The sequence below is a fragment of the Salvia splendens genome, chromosome 21 (genome assembly GCF_004379255.2).
Source record: "Salvia splendens isolate huo1 chromosome 21, SspV2, whole genome shotgun sequence".
NCBI lineage: Eukaryota > Viridiplantae > Streptophyta > Magnoliopsida > Lamiales > Lamiaceae > Salvia > Salvia splendens.
Window position 1 is genome coordinate 24987536 of NC_056052.1, and position 18217 is coordinate 25005752.

At 40.0% G+C, this 18217-nt stretch overlaps 3 protein-coding genes across 3 annotated transcripts; 2 read left to right on the forward strand and 1 right to left on the reverse strand.

The window, feature by feature from the left end:
* Positions 1-2771: 2771 nt before the first annotated feature.
* LOC121784823 (protein unc-13 homolog) lies at positions 2772-7465 on the forward strand. Its single transcript, XM_042183064.1, has 5 exons — positions 2772-3412; positions 4273-5142; positions 5397-5852; positions 5945-6134; positions 6232-7465. The coding sequence occupies exons 1-5, from the start codon at positions 2852-2854 to the stop codon at positions 7158-7160; spliced, it is 3006 nt and encodes a 1001-aa protein (XP_042038998.1). The 5' UTR covers positions 2772-2851; the 3' UTR covers positions 7161-7465.
* A 1087-nt stretch (positions 7466-8552) lies between these two features.
* LOC121784694 lies at positions 8553-10696 on the forward strand. The gene is made up of 3 exons (XM_042182893.1): positions 8553-9559; positions 9634-10447; positions 10585-10696. The coding sequence occupies exons 1-2, from the start codon at positions 8761-8763 to the stop codon at positions 10404-10406; spliced, it is 1572 nt and encodes a 523-aa protein (XP_042038827.1). The 5' UTR covers positions 8553-8760; the 3' UTR covers positions 10407-10447; positions 10585-10696.
* A 132-nt stretch (positions 10697-10828) lies between these two features.
* Positions 10829-13765, reverse strand: LOC121784693 (ultraviolet-B receptor UVR8-like). Its single transcript, XM_042182891.1, has 5 exons — positions 13563-13765; positions 13250-13426; positions 12734-12769; positions 12504-12628; positions 10829-12424 (listed from the first exon to the last, which is right to left on the reverse strand). Exons 1-5 carry the CDS (start codon positions 13657-13659, stop codon positions 11123-11125), a joined length of 1737 nt encoding a protein of 578 aa, XP_042038825.1. The 5' UTR covers positions 13660-13765; the 3' UTR covers positions 10829-11122.
* Between the last annotated feature and the right edge of the window lie 4452 nt (positions 13766-18217).

Sequence of the window (18217 nt, forward strand, 5' to 3'; positions counted from 1 at the left end):
GAATGTATGGTAATTGGTAGCCCCAAGCCCCCAACTAGCTCCGAGTCATATAATACACATGTTTGCTAGCCCGACCGGCAATAGAAAGATCGACAACGAGGAAAGAGCGGTGTTGTGCTAAGAGCATCCACTATAGGGGTGGTGCGCCGGCCGCCCCCGAACTGCCGTCGTCGTGCCTACCTATAGCGTGGGAAGGGTCCGCCCAGAGGCAGACGCATTTTTTTGGTGCGGAAGGCCCATCGGCTAGAAGGCGCCGAGGACGCTCGGGCGTGCTTCGCTGCGCCGGTCATCGGCGAGCCGGCAGTGACCGGACACTTTTCTTCTTTTTTTTATTTTCGAAAATTTTATCATAAATACCACTCCTTCTCACACACATCTTCACGCACACTTCACACTCCATCCATTCATTCACTCTCAAAAGTGGTTAAAAAAAGTGTCCTCTATTGCTGCGGACACTTTTTTTGTGGGCGCGGGCAAATAAGAAGTGGCTGTGGACAAAAAAAATTGCGGGGCTATTGGAAGTGTCCACCTTATAGTGGATGCTCTAAGCGTGAGTACGAAGTAAAAATTTAATGATTTAAATATATTATTACGTGTGTTCAGTCAATTATAATTATTGGATATGCAATGCGATAATGTGTTCGCACTACTAAATTTTTATTACTAAGTACGCGCACAAACCAAATTAAAAATGTTGCAAAACCAACAAACCAATTATTGATTTATTAATGGGTGTGAGCCCCACACTTGATATATTATCAGCCAACTAAAGTCCAGCCAATTTCCCATGTTTTCCAGCTTCCATGAATTAATAAATACGGAGGAAAAGCAAAAAAATTACATTCCATGAATTAATGTTATGAAATATGTGCTCAAATAAGAAACTTCAAATATATGATGAATTATATGTATCACCCCAATAAATAAAATAACAGACATATACACATTAAATCAATTCTTTCTTATTTATTTAGTGCCTCACAGTACTAGTTAACTAAATTTTTAATCATGCACTTTTGCAATTAAATTAGAATCGAGTGGTTTAATAGGTTGACTTTTTATTAAGAAACTGTAATTAAAATTTAAAAGTATTGCATTTTTATATTTTCACTTCACACAAATCTTAATTCTATGTATCCACATTTGAAAATTCATTCAAAACTAGATCTTAATTGGCTACATAATAATTAATAAGTAATATGAACGTTGCCACTTTAGAGTGGCTTTATTTATATTTTCATATATATTTTTACTATGAATATTTTATCGGTGGAAATAAAAAATAATTAATATCCAGACCAATAATATTACTCTCTATTCCTTAATATATGTCCCACTTTGATTTGACACAGATTTTAAGATATTTAATAAAAAAGTAAATTGAAAATGTTAGTGGAATAAGTATCATACTTTTATACAGTATTAATTTTATAATAAAATTAGAGTGAAAATAAATTACTAGAATTTAGGGTGAAAAATTAGAACATTATAGGACTGAGCTTAATACAATTACAATTTCAGTTTTATTACGGTGTCTTATCACATGGGTGCTCGACGTTTTTGTTGCTTCAATTAGTTATTTTGGCTAATAATTGAGATGTATATTTAATTTGACAGCATATCTAATTACAATCCACGAATAATATTTGATACTGAGTCAAAATTAGTGGTGGATACAAATTTAAAATGTAACATTGATGGTGAAACAGGTAACAATAGAAAAAAGTAGTAGTAATATATTAATTGGAACTATAATTATAACAAATTAAATATGGGATCTTAGTCATGCAGCATATGTCCAATTATCCAAGGCCAAGCCCTGTATTTAAGAGAAATAATAATTGAAATTTTATTAGTATAATATTAGTGATTTTTTTAATATAGTAATTTTGTGTCAATGTAAGTTGATAAGGATGTGTCACCAATGTGTCTATTTCTCCATTTTGCAGTCAAAATGATTTTGTTACATTTGATAAATCATACCGTAAAATCTAGTTGTACTAGATTCACACCGACGCAAATAAGTTTATAATAAAAATGTATACTATAATACACTAAATATTTTTCTATATACTTTATACTCATATAACATGAATCAGCATTCTTATAGACGTACATGAAATATTAATTAATGATAATTACTTACTTATAGCATGATTTTTAGCAGATTTAGAGTTTATAGAATTTAATTTAATTTGTACATAGCATAATTTTGAAAAATTATTTAATGATAGTCACAATTATGCCAAAGCAATAATATTTGTCGTTTATTGCTAAAAGTAGACACAAGACGACGACCAATTATACAAAAGTAATTACTCTTCATCGAATCACCAACGTAGACTAGCTGGAATCGTACGTGAAAATTGATACCCTTACAATCATGATTCTGACAACATCAGTGATTCCGAGAGTATTTGTAATTCTGATAGTATTGATAATTTGATAATGACAAATTATATAGGCTCGTGTTTATAGTAATTGATACTCATTTCAAGTATAATTTTGGTAAAATACAACTATTAGCATAATTTTGACATGACTATAAATATAATTAAATGATTTCTTAATTAAATCAGTACAAAACCCAAATAAAAATGCAAACTTAATTAGGAGTAGTTAATTTTGTTTAAAATTTAGACTATTAACTCGTTAAAATAAAAATAAATAAATATAGAGAAATTAATGCTTTTTTAAACCTTTAAAAAAGAAGGTGCTTCTTATTTTGATTTTCTGAAAAAGAAATGGTTGTTTTATTTGGAACGGGAAATAAATCTATCTTCCAAAACACTCACTCTCTCTCTGGTTTACTTTTTGTGACTCACCTTCTCTCTCTCTACACAGAGCGACAATGGCTTCTCTCTTCAGAGACCGAACCTTCGGCCATTCCAAGAGAGACTCCTTCTCTTCCTCCTCCTCAATTACCAACACCGCCGCCACCGCCTCTCCTTCCTCCGCCACCTCCCGCTTCACCGCCGCCGCCAATTCCACCGCTCTAACCGCTCTCCCCTTCCCATTCGGCGACCTAACCCCCACTCTCTCAGATGCCGACCTCCGCGCCACAGCCTACGAGATCTTCGTCTCCGCCAACCGCGCCTCCTCCTCCAGACCACTCACCTACACTCCTAGCAACGGCCACACCAATTCCCCCAACAACAACAGCCCCAGCGGCGCCGGCTCGAATGCTAATCTGCAGAGGTCGCTCACGTCGGCGGCGGCGTCGAAGATGAAGAAGGCGCTGGGGATGAGATCCACCAGCTCGAAGCGGAGCTCCGATTCGGGGAATTCGGGCTCCGGAGGGAAGGTGAAGAAGCCGGTGACTGTTGGAGAGCTGATGAGGATTCAGATGAGGATCTCCGAGGCTGCTGATTCGAGGATTCGTAGGGGTTTGCTGAGGATTTCCGCTGGGCAGGTTAGGAAAACGCGTTTTCATTCCCAAATTGGGGGAAACTAGATTTTATTTTACCGTTTGGACTACTTATTTATTTGGACTGCAGTGATTGTCGTTTTTCACTGAATTTTGTGTATCGATCTAGGGTGTGCAGTATCCAAACATTGAGAAATTTGCTTTTTAGGAGTTAAATAGAGATTTCAGTGTGTTTAATGCATGTGAGAATTGGATTCGTGTGCTACTGCGATCTACTTAATGTGCTTGGTGAAATAAAGTGGATATTCAGTTAATGTTTACTGATTTGTTGTTATTCTTCCTGTTTTGGTATATGTTTACTCGATTTTGTCTTCTCTGCAGTGTAAATCTTGGTTTGTTTAGTCCAAAGTCTTTGTTTTTTGAAGAGGCTGGGTTTTTGCTGTAAAGTGAGATTCTAAGCTGGAAAAATCCAACTTTGTTTCAAAGCTTATCACAGACCTGATTTTAGTAAACTTATGGGGTTTGAAGTGATCGGTGAATTAGCCTCATTGCTTGCATTTTATTATGCAGCAGCAGAAGGTGTTTTATTTGTTTTTTTACTATCTACTGGTTGGACTATTGCAAATTATTGCTAACTACTGATTAAATAATTTCTAATTGCTTTCTAACAGTGACACATATCTTAACTTTTACACTTCTGCGATGCTGACTTTCAACCTAACCTTTACTGATGTCTTACTATGCATTAAATGATATGTACTGCTGCATGGAACCTGCCAAAGTTCTAGATGTCAGTGTGACCTAGAAGTTAGGCTGATATCTGGAGTCGTATTTGAATTTTCTTAACTTTTCTCTACAATATTTTGAGAAATGTATTTAAATGAAAATTTGCCCTTATTGTGTAGGTTGGGAGGAGAAATGAGTCGATGATTCTTCCACTGGAGCTATTACAGCAATTCAAAGCTTCTGATTTTACTGATCAAGATGAATACGAAGCATGGCAGAAGAGAAACCTTAGAATGCTGGAGGCTGGTCTTCTGCTGCACCCTCACTTGCCGCTTGAAAGGGGTAATACTGCTGCTCAACGACTGCGACAGATAATTCAGGCAGCCTTGGATCGGCCGATAGAAACTGGGAGAAACAATGAGTCCATGCAAGTTCTGCGTACTACAGTAATGGCGCTGGCAAATAGGATGTCTGATGGTGCCCCACTTGAATCTAGCCACTGGGCAGATGGCTTCCCGCTGAATCTCTGTCTTTATGAAATGCTTCTAGAAGCATGTTTTGATCTTAATGAGGAGACATCCTTTGTAGAGGAAGTTGATGAGCTCATGGAGCTCATAAAGAAAACATGGGGAGTCCTAGCGCTGAATCAAATGCTGCACAATCTATGCTTTACATGGGTTTTGTTCAATAGGTATGTTGCAACCGGGCAAGTCGAAAATGATCTATTATGTGCTGCCGACAGTCAACTTGCTGATGTCTCCAAAGATGCCAAAATGACTAAAGATCCAGCTTATGCTAAGATATTGAGTTCTGCATTGACAGCCATGTTGGGTTGGGCCGAGAAAAGACTCTTGGCTTATCATGAAACATTTGACAGTGGGAATATTGATTCTATGCAAAGCATTGTGTCCATTGGGGTAGTGGCTGCTAAAATATTGGTTGAAGACATCTCAAATGAGTATCGCCGAAGAAGGAAAAATGAAGTGGATGTGGCTCTTAGCAGGATTGACACTTACATTAGGTCATCCCTTCGCACTGCATTTGCTCAGGCAAGTTGAAGATATGATTAGTAATTTGAGGTGTAGTTTGCATGAAATTCAATCCAAACCATCATCACTTCCATGAAACTATCTTAATGATTACTGCATTATACAAAACCACCATGCATTATGCTCTAAAGACTGATAATCTCTTTTATCTGATGTTACCTGAACTTCAATACTTCTTTGCAGTTCTCATTTCCCAGTTTCTTTAGTTATGCACGATAGTGACTTCACTAACATGTTTTATATTTGATGTACAGATGATGGAAAAGGCTGACTCTAGCAGGAGAGCATCAAGAAACCAGCTGAATTCCCTTCCTGTCCTTGCCATCCTGGCCAAGGATGTTGGCGAGCTTGCAGTGAAAGAGAAGGACACGTTTAGTCCTATATTGAAGATATGGCACCCCTTTGCTGCAGGGGTTGCTGTTGCCACTCTACACGTTTGCTACGGGAACGAGCTGAAGCAATTCATTTCGGGCATTACAGAATTGACACCTGATGCAGTACAAATTTTGAGAGCTGCAGATAAGTTGGAAAAAGATCTGGTCCAAATTGCAGTTGAAGACTCGGTCGATAGTGATGATGGTGGGAAGGCCATTATTCGTGAGATGCCTCCTTATGAAGCTGAAGCCGTGATAGCCAATTTGGTAAAAGCATGGATAAAGACGAGATTAGACAGGCTAAAGGAATGGGTTGATAGAAATCTTCAACAAGAGGTATAAACTCAAAATCCAGTTTATGCATCGAGCTAGAGGTGTACGATACAAATATGAACACTATTTGAATCTATTACTTTTCTTCTTGATAGGATTGGAATCCCCGAGCAAATCAAGAGGGATTTGCTCCTTCAGCAGTAGAGGTTCTCCGGATAGTCGATGAGACATTGGAGGCGTTCTTTGAGCTGCCAATACCGATGCATCCTGCAATACTTCCGGACTTAGTGGCTGGCCTCGATAAATGTCTTCAATATTATGCAACTAAAGCAAAATCAGGCTGTGGTAACATTGCTTTGATCTACATGAAAATCTCTTTCCTGATATATAAAGTATTTTTTAGCTATCAATGAATGAAATATAACTAACTGTCCATGTGCAGGATCAAGAAACGTGTATATCCCTACAATGCCAGCCTTAACAAGATGCACTGTAGGATCATCTTTCAACTGGAAGAAGAAAGAGAAGTCGGCCACCTTGCAGAAGAGAAATCCTCAGGTGGCTACTGTCAACGGAGATAGCTCCACTGGGGTACCACAGCTATGTGTACGTATAAACTCGTTGCATAAAATAAGATCAGAGTTGGAAGTTGTTGAGAAAAGAATAATTACCCTGTTGAGGAACTCGGATTCAGCCCATGTAGAAGATTTCTCGAACGGGGTGGGGAAAAAGTTTGAGCTCACCCCGCCTACTTGCATTGATGCAGTACAACAGTTGTCCGAGGGCCTGGCTTATAAAGTCGTCTTCCATGATCTAAGCCATGTTTTATGGGATTCTTTATATGTTGGCGATGTTTCATCATCAAGAATCGAGCCTTTCCTTCACGAACTTGAGCGGAATCTGACCATCGTGGCTGACACTGTTAATGAGAGAGTCCGTACACGCATCATAGCCGATGTAATGAGAGCTTCCTTCGATGGGTTTTTGTTGGTGCTGCTCGCTGGAGGCCCATCACGCGCCTTCACCAAGCAAGACTCAGCGGTAATAGAGGATGATTTCAAGGCCCTCACAGATCTTTTCTCGGCTGATGGGGATGGTTTGCCTGATGATATAATCGATAAATTCTCAGCCACGGTGCGAAGCATCATCCCACTTCTCCGAACAGACACAGAGAGCCTCATTGATCGGTTCAAACGCCTGACCTTGGAAGCATACGGCTCCTCTGCCAAAGCTCGGCTCCCTCTACCTGCAACGTCGGGGCAATGGAGCCCGACCGAACCCAACACTTTGCTACGAGTTCTGTGCTACAGGAACGACGAAGCTGCAACAAGGTTTCTCAAGAAAACCTACAATCTGCCCAAGAAGCTGTAAGCTGTCACAGACACCATCAAATCTGCCATTACCGGGTTGAAGATCAGCTCGGTCAAAGGTGCAAGCACGCGTTCGTGTCTGAGTTGTCTGCAACCTTCACCCTGGTGCAACTCGAATACCTAAGGTTGCATCATTCTCTTGTACAGATTTGGAGTCCTAGAAAAAAGTTGGAAGGATGAATATTCCAAGGTTTGCTGTGAGATTGCATGTATTCATCTACATATCTATTGAAATTATATATTTAGGCATTAGATTGACTGCAATATTGATTGATTGAATTGAACCTATATTCATTTGTTCTTTAATGGTTGTTTTTTTGTGTTTGTCTATATATGAAATTGGTGTTTTGTGATGTATTATTATACGCTGAATTAACGAGTCTGAATTTTTCTACACTCACATTTATTGTTAGATTCTTGGCTTTGTTCACGCCTTTGCTTCGACTTGACTACCTACAATTCCTTGAACCTAAGCCGTTGACATTATTTTTGCTGACTTTTTTCCTTAGTAACGAATTAAACTTTTTACTTTAAAATATAAAATTATCCAAAGATTAATGATTTACTTAACCTACAGGCAAGTATATTTACCTTTCCGGCTTTCCCTATTGATTATGGCCACCTTAACCTCCCTCTCCACCTACTATTAAAAGTAAAATACTACTATCGACAATTTCCATTTTTGTTTCTTTTTCCTACAAAAATGAGTATATTTGTAAACACAATCAAAAGAATGAAAATGATGTTGATCAAAGTTTTAAATTGTTTTGGCACAGAATAATACATATTTGATGTGAATTTCATGTATGCAGAAAGTATCTCTAGAAAACATGTTAACATTATAAACTACTATAAAATATCTTATTAATATCCATTTATAACCATAATGTTGTGGAGTATATTTTTGGATTAATTAGTTTCGCTAGAATATGTCAGATGTATTCTTGACATTACAATAAAAAAAATGGTAGAAAATATACCTAAACAAAAAAATGGCACTGAAAAAGACAACATAGGAAAAATGATCCAAAAAAATTGTAATCGTCTCATTAAAAAAAAGAAAAATAAAACATTACATTCAACCATGTAATGTCACAAATTGAAGAATACTACTCCCTCCGTCCGTCACTAAGAGTCCCGATTAACCATTTTAGTCCGTCCGCCATTAGGAGTCTCGGTTCACTTAGACTATAAATAGTAGGTAGACTCAACTTTTCACTAACTCATTTCAGTCACATTTATGATGAAACTAATATATAAAAATGGATCTCACGTTCCATTATCTTTTTTCACCCACTTTTTTTTACATATATGTATTAAAATCTGTACCGAACTCAGATAGAACTTCTAATGGCGAACGGAGGGAGTAGTATTAGACTAATAGTAGTAGATAATAAAACAAAAACAACTCTACTTCTCCCATATTTACGTAAAAATAAAAACTTGTAAAACAAAACAAAACTCCCCACAAATTCCTCAAAGCAGAAAACTTGATTTACAAAACAAGATAACGTATTATTACATCTGAAACAGCTAATGCCTGCCTAGATTCAAGGCCACATGATCCCACCATTTCTCTACCTCTATAAAACAAGAACCTCATGCCCCCAACACCACCACACACACCAACAACACACACTACTACATTGAGGGATCACACACCAGAAGCCATGCTCCGCCTCGTCTTGTCGGGCGTCGTCCTCCTCCTGCTCGCTACTCCGCAGGGGGCAGCCGCTGCCGGGCCAAAGCCCAAGAAGGTCAAGTGCAAAAACAAGAACTACCCTTCTTGTCTCAACAAGGATCTCTACTGCCCCACTACGTGTGCTCGCGACTGCCTCGTCGACTGCAAGTCGTGCCAGCCCGTCTGCCCGCCCTCGCCTCCTATTCCGCCCCCTAAAGTGAGCAAAGTCAAGTGCAAGGACAAGAACTACAAGAAGACTTGCAGCCAGCAGCTCCTCTGCCCCGACGCTTGTCCCTCCACGTGCGTGGCTGACTGTGTCTCGTGCAAGGCCGTTTGCCCCGCAGTTCCTCCGACTCCAGGCTACAGCCCGTCTCCCCCACCCGTGACTCCTCCTAGCCCACCTCCTTCATCACCACCGGTGGTGACTCCTCCTAGCCCAACTCCTCCCCCACAGGAGGCGACTCCTCCTAGCCCAACTCCTCCGCCACCGGAGGTGACTCCTCCTAGCCTAACTCCTCCGCCACCGGAGGCGACTCCTCCTAGCCCAACTCCTTTGCCACCGGAGGTGACTCCCAGCCCTCCTCCAGTTGTTGCCGGAGTTAAGAGAGCTCGTTGCAGAAACAGGAATTACCCGGACTGCTACCTCCAGGAGCACCCGTGTCCAGAAGATTGCCCCGGAACTTGTGAGGTTGATTGTGTCACTTGCAGCCCGGTTTGCAGTAAGCTCTCTCTCCCATCTCTCTCACAAACACATTCATGTTGGTGTTTAACATTTTTTTTGCAACTTAAATAGGCTGTGACAGGCCGGGAACAGTGTGCCAAGACCCGAGATTCGTTGGCGCTGACGGGATCACGTTCTACTTCCACGGCAAAAAGGACCAAGATTTCTGCATCGTCTCCGACACCAACCTGCACATCAACGCTCATTTCATCGGTAGGAGAAATGAGAACATGGGAAGGGACTTCACCTGGGTCCAGTCGCTCGGGATCCTCTTCGACGACCATCAGATCTCGATTGGCGCCAAGAAGACAGCTACCTGGGACGATGCTGTCGACCGCTTGGAACTCTCGTTTGATGCATCACCTGTCTTCCTCGGCAAGGGCGAGGGCGCAAGATGGCAACCGGAATTCGCGCCCGGGATAAGCATCACCAGGTCCCTCGACACGAACGCAGTGGTGATCGAGGTGGAAGGCAACTTCCAGATCAAAGCAGCAGTTGTTCCCATCACCAAGAAGGATTCCATGATTCACAACTACGGGATCACAGACGAGGACTGCTTCGCCCACCTTGATCTCGGGTTCAAGTTTTACTCGTTGAGCGGTGAAGTGAAGGGAGTCCTGGGACAGACATACGCAAGTAACTACGTCAGCAGGGTGAAGATGGGAATCAGCATGCCTGTTTTGGGAGGACAGAGAGAATTCGCATCTTCGAACCTCTTCTCCACGGACTGCGACGTCGCTAGGTTCAAGGGGACGCAGCTCATGAGTTCTTCGAACAATTTTCAGCATGCAAGCTTAAACTGTGCAAACGGCCTTGACAGCCGTGGAGTGGTGTGCAAGAGATAAGTCAGTTTCATCGACACTATTTGAGGCCACTAAATGTTATCATGCCATAAAAATATAATAACATAGTATCATATCCACAAAAAATAAGCTTTATATCCTATTACTCCCATGAATAATATAACATGAAATCATGTTTATCCCATTTGTGTAATCTGTGAAACTAATAGAAAGTATGTACCTTGAATCCGATCTCCTTTGATCGATTCCAGCTTAACCGTGTTCCTGTGCTACAAGAAGTTATCTTGTTAATGTAACAAATTCTATATTGGATTTAACGTCCGTTTCTTTCCTCCATCGGAGCTATGCTTACTCGTCTCCTATTTTCAGTGATCAGATCGGAACTCTACACTACTTGCACATAAAAAAATCCGAGACATAAAAAAAGAATCGAAAGCAAACAATACAGGAAATGGACAAATATGTTTATATAAAAGTAAAGGAAAAGCATTCCTATTCAATTTAATGCAAGAAATGCTGGACAACAAACCACGAATTGAATTACGGGGACTACAAACTAGTACAATCACATTCTGTTGGACTATAGCTTTTTCGACATGAATACAAAGCCGATAACGTGGGATCTAATCAAGCATGCATGTGAGAACAAACTTGACTCCGAAGTTATTAAATGCTACACGTTGTACACAAAGATACTTGGAACGTAATAACCTGAGTCGTTGGCATCTGTACCCGTTATTTGCAAATCACGACTGCATTCATTCAGTTCGGGTGGTAGCCTGTGATTTAAGGCACTCCTTCACGATCTCCTGTATCCTTTTCTTCATCAGCTTATCTTTCACACCGGCAAGCATGTTACGGTAGAACATTTCTAGGTGTGCGAGTTTCCTCTGATCCGATGATTCCAGCATAGCCTCCCACTCCTTTGCAATATCAAATTTAGTGTTCTCCTGGAGAGAGGCTATCTCGTGGTCTTGGAGAGGCCTCCCAAAAATCGATCCATGAAGCATGCTTGCGTATCTTTTCACTACCGAAAGTTTTGATTGGAGAAGCTGCATATCAGCCATTGCCGCGGACAGTTTTTTATCTGCTTCCACACTTCCTTCGGGAGCTTTTTCTCCGACAGGCTCGGTTTGCTCCACATTGTTTGCTTTCTCTTCTTTGAAATCCTCGGAGAGAAGAGGCCATAGTGCTAAGGTGGGGACGTAGCAATCGTCCGTCCTACCATTTCCAAGGACACCACTACGTCCCCTACCCCACGACCAGAGCTTATACCCGGAGTCTGCAACAAGAACCGTGTGGGCCGCACCGCACGCAACCTGCAAAGGCTCCGGGAATCGGGGGTCGTATACCCCATTGCAAGGAATCAATAACGGAGAAAGAGCATCTCCCGCGTCCGCCCCAAAATACCTAGCATCGGGGCATAGACCTAGGCCCCTCTCCATTCCCCAAGCCCACACCTCTCCAGCAGACGAGACGACACTCGTGTGGAACAAGCCACAATCTACCGATACCAGGAACACAGTCTCCGGCAATCCCTTTACGAGTTCAGGGGACGTTAGATTTTGGGTGGTTCCGTGACCAAGCTGCCCGTTGTCCCCCAAGCCGAACGTCCAGCAAACACTCTCTAAAGTGTCACTAGGTCTCTTCCTCTGAGCCAGTAGAGCCGTATGCGACTTACCACAAGCTATATCGTAGACCTCCCACGGGGACTCAAAGTTGAACGTTTCCACCATTGCCGGTTGCCACCTGCTTTCCGTATCGCCCAATCCTAATTGGCCGTTGCTGTTACTTCCCCATGAGTAGCACAACAGGTCGCCGCCTTCATATGCTTCACCAGCACTGACTAATGCAACAACGTGCTCGTCACCACACGCCACCTTAACAACAGTGTGTCCATGGAAATCCCAGACCGGAGCTGGCGCTGAGATACTTTCATGTTCAAGGTCTCCTTCCGATGATCCAGTCTGAGGAGGATGGGGACAGTTCCCCCACATCCAAAGCGACCCAATATCGTCTATCGCCAGTGACATCATTCCCCCAGCTTTGACAGATGAAATCTGCAAGGTTAAGTGAAAAGCTCAACAATTACTTCAGAGAAACGCACGGTGATAATTGAAAACCACACCTAGATCACACCTTAAGTGGCTTCCCTCTCTTTGTTTCATAATCTTGTGCTGAAGAACTCGGGGACCCCAGTCCAAAGAAACCGTCTAATAAGCGAGGCACCATAGAGTTTTCTCCGGAAGCACCAATTTGGCCATCCGTATCGAGGTCAAGGAACACACTTTGGGAATGAAATGAAAATATTCAAGACGACATATAGACAAGTATCGGAACACGTATTAAGAACTTGTAATGAAGGATACATGAGCCATAACCCCATCCCCACACTGATCCATCATCTGCCATAGCAACAAGTTAGTGGAAAGCAAACATTTACATACCACTATATTCTACTAATCACAATACAAACCACGAACAATTCCAAATTCAACAAAACTACTGCAATTAAACAAGGTAAATTTCATTCAAGGTTAGAAAACTATTGGCAACAAAGAGAATCATTAAACAAATCAATCAAATTTCATAGCTGCAACTTGATTGTTACTTGTTTCAGATAGTCCAGTTTTATCGTTGTAAAGAATCTTAATATAGCAACCATTCAACATAAACAAAAACCCAAGTGAAAAAAAAACATCAAAAAAACAAAATTCAATTAGTTCCACTAAATGGTAATGCCATTGCCACCACTAATTCTTGACAGCTGAAACCAACTCTCAAAAATCTAATCTTTACCAAATCAAAAGAGTCCCAAATATCAATAACACCCAAAACATCAACCAAATACTATGATTGAAGTAAAAAGAGCAAAGAAATTGAACCTGCAAGAGCAAGACTATGATAAGCCCCAGCAGCAATTGCAACAATCTTGAGCTTCTCTTCCCTTTCATCAGCGGAACCGAAGAATGTGACCAGAACCGGAAGGTTCCGGTCCTCCTCCGAACCGGTGCCGAGCCGGCCGAATGTCCCTCTCCCCCAAGAATACACCTTTCCATCACCTACACAACATTATATCCAAAATTCACACTTTACCCACTCAACTGCGTGAGAACGAGAGAGAGAGAGAGAGAGAGAGAGAGAGAGAGAGAGAGAGAGAGAGAGAGAGAGAGAGAGAGAGAGAGAGAGAGAGCTGACCAGTTAGAGCGAGAGTGTGTGCTTCTCCAGCATAAATCGCAACGATTTTTCTTGAAAGATTGGTGGACTGTATCGGGATTTCATCACTTTGCTCCATGTATAATTTAGAGATAGAGAGAAAGAGATTGTATAATTTCACCTACAAAATTCTTTTTTTTATAGAGTAATGATAGTTACAATTATTTATCATAATCACGAAATAATTAGTTTTAAGAACAAAAGTCAGTCGACAAATTGAAGTACATAGGTGGTGATATTATTAGAGGGACACGAGAAGCCGTGTGTGCTTTGAAATTTCGACGATAATATAAATTTCTCTATTTTCGTGATAAGAAGCACAAACAATTATTTCAAAATTGTAATTTAAGATAATTTGTCATTATATGCATTGCATCTTATGATGAGTATTATTCTTTAAATATTTGTTTATTAGTATATGTGTCTTTATTTATTACCCTATCTCACATTTCACTTTTTACCATAATTCACTTTTTAACATAAATAAAGTAGGTTTCATATTCCACTATCTCACTTTCCTCACATTTTATTATAAAATAAATATAAAAAAGTGGACTTCATATTTTATTAAATTTTTTAACCAACTATTCTTTATTTTGCTCGTGTTTTGTTCTCTAAACTTAATTTGAGAAAAGCGAAGTCAAAAGTATAAAAGTATCTTGCGTCATCTAACACCCATAACTTTAGAGCATCCACAATAGGAATAGCCCAGTCATAGCCTAGCCACAAACTCCTTCTGCCACATCATCAACACTAAAAATCCTCCTGTCATATCATAAATAGCCCAGTCATAGCCTAGCCACATCATAAATAGCCCAACTACATCAATAGCCACATCACTCAAAATTATATAAAACAAATAATTAACAATCACACAGAAATACTTCATACGATCCAGGGCAGTCGTCTCACCGATGTGGAGGTACTCGTCCCACATGTCTGTCGCGCCTCCGTAGGCCGATTGCCGGATTGCCGCAGTGCACTTTTGAATAGGTGTGTGGCCGGGTCTGCCAGACGCATCGTGCCTGAAGCGGAAATACAGATATCGTTGCTCCAAATCGTTAATAATACGCATAAACAGGGACCTGCTCATCCTAAAACGGCGCCTGAAAAGGTTGGCGTTGAACCGCGGCTCTTGTGCGAAGTAGTCTTCGTATAGGCGCTGATGTGCAGCTACGTGATCACGATCAATCACCGCTTGGCGGTGTACCACTGGGCGAGGTCAAGATACCGCCGGCTACAAGGCCCTCTGCATCCATTGATCAATCTCACGGTTCGTATAGGTCTCTAGCGCTTTGTTCATTAAACGCTCGTACTCCTCAGCATCCCCACCACTACTACCACCGGCGTTACTCATTTCTAGGTGTTGATCTTGTACAAAAATTAAGATAGAGAGGGTACTCGTTAAAACAAGTGGTGCGAATGAAAATGACGTGCAAAGCGCGTATATATAGTGTTTCAAAAAAAAATCACGCTAGGCGATCCGGACGCTGCAATAGCGTCGAGCGGATCGCCCAGCGCACTGCCTAGCGCCACGGGACCGCCGAGCGCTAGGCGGTTTTTAAATCCGGAAATGGCTGGGTGGTTGCAATAGACCGCCTAGCGCCGGCGCTCGGCTAGGTGGTGCGCTAGGCGCTATTGTGGATGCTCTTATGGATACAATCTAAAGAAACTTCTATGATCAAGAATAGAAACTTCTACTGCAAATAAATAAATAAAGGGCAAATTGCGGAAATTCTTGTTTATCTCACAATTTCCAAAATTAGCCAAAGTTTGGATTTGTCTCAATCATCGCGTGATGAAAATCATCGTATGCTTCATTACCAGCAAGTCAAACAATTTTGTTTGTTCATTAAGAAATCATCATCGGCGATGATGAGTTAAACGATGTCGTTTGTTTTATGATTTTTTTAACGGAGTAATTAATAAAGTTGGGACACGACCAGAATTTGACTAAATATTGATTTTTTAGACAATTTGTTCTGTGTATAATCTGTTTTGTTTACTAAGGATAGTAAAGACGGGGAAATCGTGACTATGGAAGGGACTAAGGAGCGGGGAAGAAGAAGGGAAAAACAATGAAAGACAACATCTTAAACAAAGCTTCAAAAGAAAAGTTTTAATCGGTTAACAATTAAGCAACGGGTTAATATCTCAAGGTAATTAATGTCATAAAGTAGTGTAGAGCAAAACGAAAGACTTTATCAAGAACGATTAGAAACAAGGCAGCGGAATAAATGTGTCTAGAGAGTCATAGGGAGACTCCTATGCATGAAGACACGACGCATCCGGAATTTCTTAAGGCTCGACTCAACATCCGCCGCAACATCACCGCTCAACCTGCACATAAAGAAAACATATGCATGGCTGAGTACTTGACATACTCAGTGGACACACGCCAAAATATTTGATAAAAGTTATGTCATTCATACCATAGTGAACTCGAGTTTTAACATTTTAGAAAAGAATATCATCGAGTATCACAAAACATTTTCGTAGACTGGCCAGTCAAAACAATCTCCCCACTTTCTCCACAATCAATCAATCACATCCTCTTACCATAGTGCGACGAAAGTGTGGCCACACTATTCGCCCACGAGACCGGCCGACTAGCAAGGACGGCTCCCGATCCCACCTATGTACACAGCCTGATAGGGTTTGCGGCCTACAGCCCTATAACCTAACGGAGCAAGCTCAAACGAACTAGGCATCAGACAACAATCTCAACATCAAAACAATCATGGCATGACATAACACTTTAAACCACATTTATATCTCCAATATCATAATTTTGAAACGTAAAAGAGTTTTAGTAAAGAAAGCCCACCTCGCTTGCTTATACCACATAAATCACAACTTTAACGCAACCCTTTGCTCTTGGTACCCACGTACGTACAACAACCCTTTCTCTTGAAAAACAATCGGTAGGAATGACGAATAATGCGATTCTTCGATGAATCTTGAATTTCTAACTCCACAATGATGCAAGAACAAGGAATTGGTGAAGGATTGGTGGAGAAGGAGAGGAAGAGAGAGACGTGTGGTATGGAGAGAAGAGGGAGGCGAAAATATGAGGGTTAGGGTTATGGTTCTTTTAATTTATAGTATTGGATAAATCCCACAATAAAGCAATTAAAATTGTGGAATAATAAAATAGAGGTCAATGAATAAATCCCACCATTAAAAGGAAAATAGGCGTGTAGTATGTTGGGGAGTAATTTTCAAAAATTGCTATTTAATTAGCATAGATATTTATTTGGTATTTACTTGGAAAGAAAGATACTCACAAAATAGGTAAAAAGATATTGAGTATCTCATAAATAAGGTAACAAAATAATTCAAGCATCTCCAATTAGGGAAATAAAAAAGGGCGTGTATAATGGAAAAAATCAAGGAAAAATACTTAAATCCTCAAATCAAATAGGAATAGGATTTAAATTTGATAATTTCTTGTATGAAAAGACTCCCACAAAATAGGTAACAAATAAATTAATCTCACAAGTAATTGAAAGACATATGAGCGAAAATTATGAGGTTTTAAGGAAAGAAAGAATCAAATCCTAATTAACATAGGATATGGAGAGATTTGGCAAGATATGGTAAGATTTAATTGGACTTAATTCAAGGAAAGAGATAAACAAGATACCAATTAAATCTACAAAAATAATTCTCCCTCCTAATTAATAGGAGATTTCGAAAATCTCAAGGGATGGCCAAGGGGTCGAAAATCATGTAGAATAGCATTGGGATAATTTGGTTTGAATTTAATTTGGATAAATATCCCCAAGCAATTAATTAAATCCAAGAAAAAAAGTATTATTTCCAATAAATAGGAGGACCGAAAATTTCAAATAAATGGCTAGAATGATTATGCATGATCTCATTTAATTTAATTCACACATTGGAAGCTTAATCACATTAACTCACATAACTCACCACAACTAATTTAACATAATTAACTCAAACACATAGAGACTCAATTTCCACAAAAAGAAATTCTCATTAAACATTCACATTATTTAAAATAAAATAAGCCATCAAATAAAAATAATAAAAAAGTCATAATTTTTCGGGGTGCTACATTAGTGGAGAATGAGTCTCACCTTATTAAAGAGAAAATACATTACAAAATTAGAAAGTGCATACTCTTCTAGGACGGACTAAAGGAAAGAGTGCATACCCTTGTGGGACATAGGGAGTAATACCTAATATAGAAAATATGTTGAAAAAAGTTTTAATTTACTCGAATGGTCTATGATGTGAATTTTTTTTATGAAAAGAAGGGATGATTTAGTTTATGTATTATTGTAAAAATGGCATATGCTGAAAATACAATACACATATATTTTGAATGGCTTCTAATGATGGAGGAGTTAAGTATACAATTGATGCGATATCTAATTTTGGGCCTACGAATTGGGCTGTGAATTTATGGAGTGTGGAGAATGAAGAAGGGCTGACAAGTAATATCATGGGCTAGGTCTTGTTTTGGGCCTCCCAATTGGGCTGTTAATTGATGTCTTTCTTATGAAATTAAATCTATAGCCCAATTCTATATTTAATCGTTTGGGCGGAGGGGGAATAGAATTAAAGAAGTCCAATTTCGAAATCGAATAAGTTAGGCCTATTTTAATTGT

What these genes read in the sequence shown, in the direction of transcription:
- LOC121784823 (XM_042183064.1), top strand. Translation starts at nt 2,852, where the DNA reads ATGGCTTCTCTCTTCAGAGACCGAACCTTCGGCCATTCCAAGAGAGAC. An exon ending in TGAGGATTTCCGCTGGGCAG is followed by an intron (nt 3,413 to 4,272) that starts GTTAGGAAAACG and finishes CTTATTGTGTAG; the next exon opens with GTTGGGAGGAGAAATGAGTC. An exon ending in TTCGCACTGCATTTGCTCAG is followed by an intron (nt 5,143 to 5,396) that starts GCAAGTTGAAGA and finishes TTTGATGTACAG; the next exon opens with ATGATGGAAAAGGCTGACTC.
- LOC121784694 (XM_042182893.1), top strand. Translation starts at nt 8,761, where the DNA reads ATGCCCCCAACACCACCACACACACCAACAACACACACTACTACATTG. An exon ending in CACTTGCAGCCCGGTTTGCA is followed by an intron (nt 9,560 to 9,633) that starts GTAAGCTCTCTC and finishes CAACTTAAATAG; the next exon opens with GCTGTGACAGGCCGGGAACA.
- LOC121784693 (XM_042182891.1), bottom strand. Translation starts at nt 13,659, where the DNA reads ATGGAGCAAAGTGATGAAATCCCGATACAGTCCACCAATCTTTCAAGA. An exon ending in TCATAGTCTTGCTCTTGCAG is followed by an intron (nt 12,770 to 13,249) that starts GTTCAATTTCTT and finishes TTGCTATGGCAG; the next exon opens with ATGATGGATCAGTGTGGGGA. An exon ending in AGAGAGGGAAGCCACTTAAG is followed by an intron (nt 12,425 to 12,503) that starts GTGTGATCTAGG and finishes TTAACCTTGCAG; the next exon opens with ATTTCATCTGTCAAAGCTGG.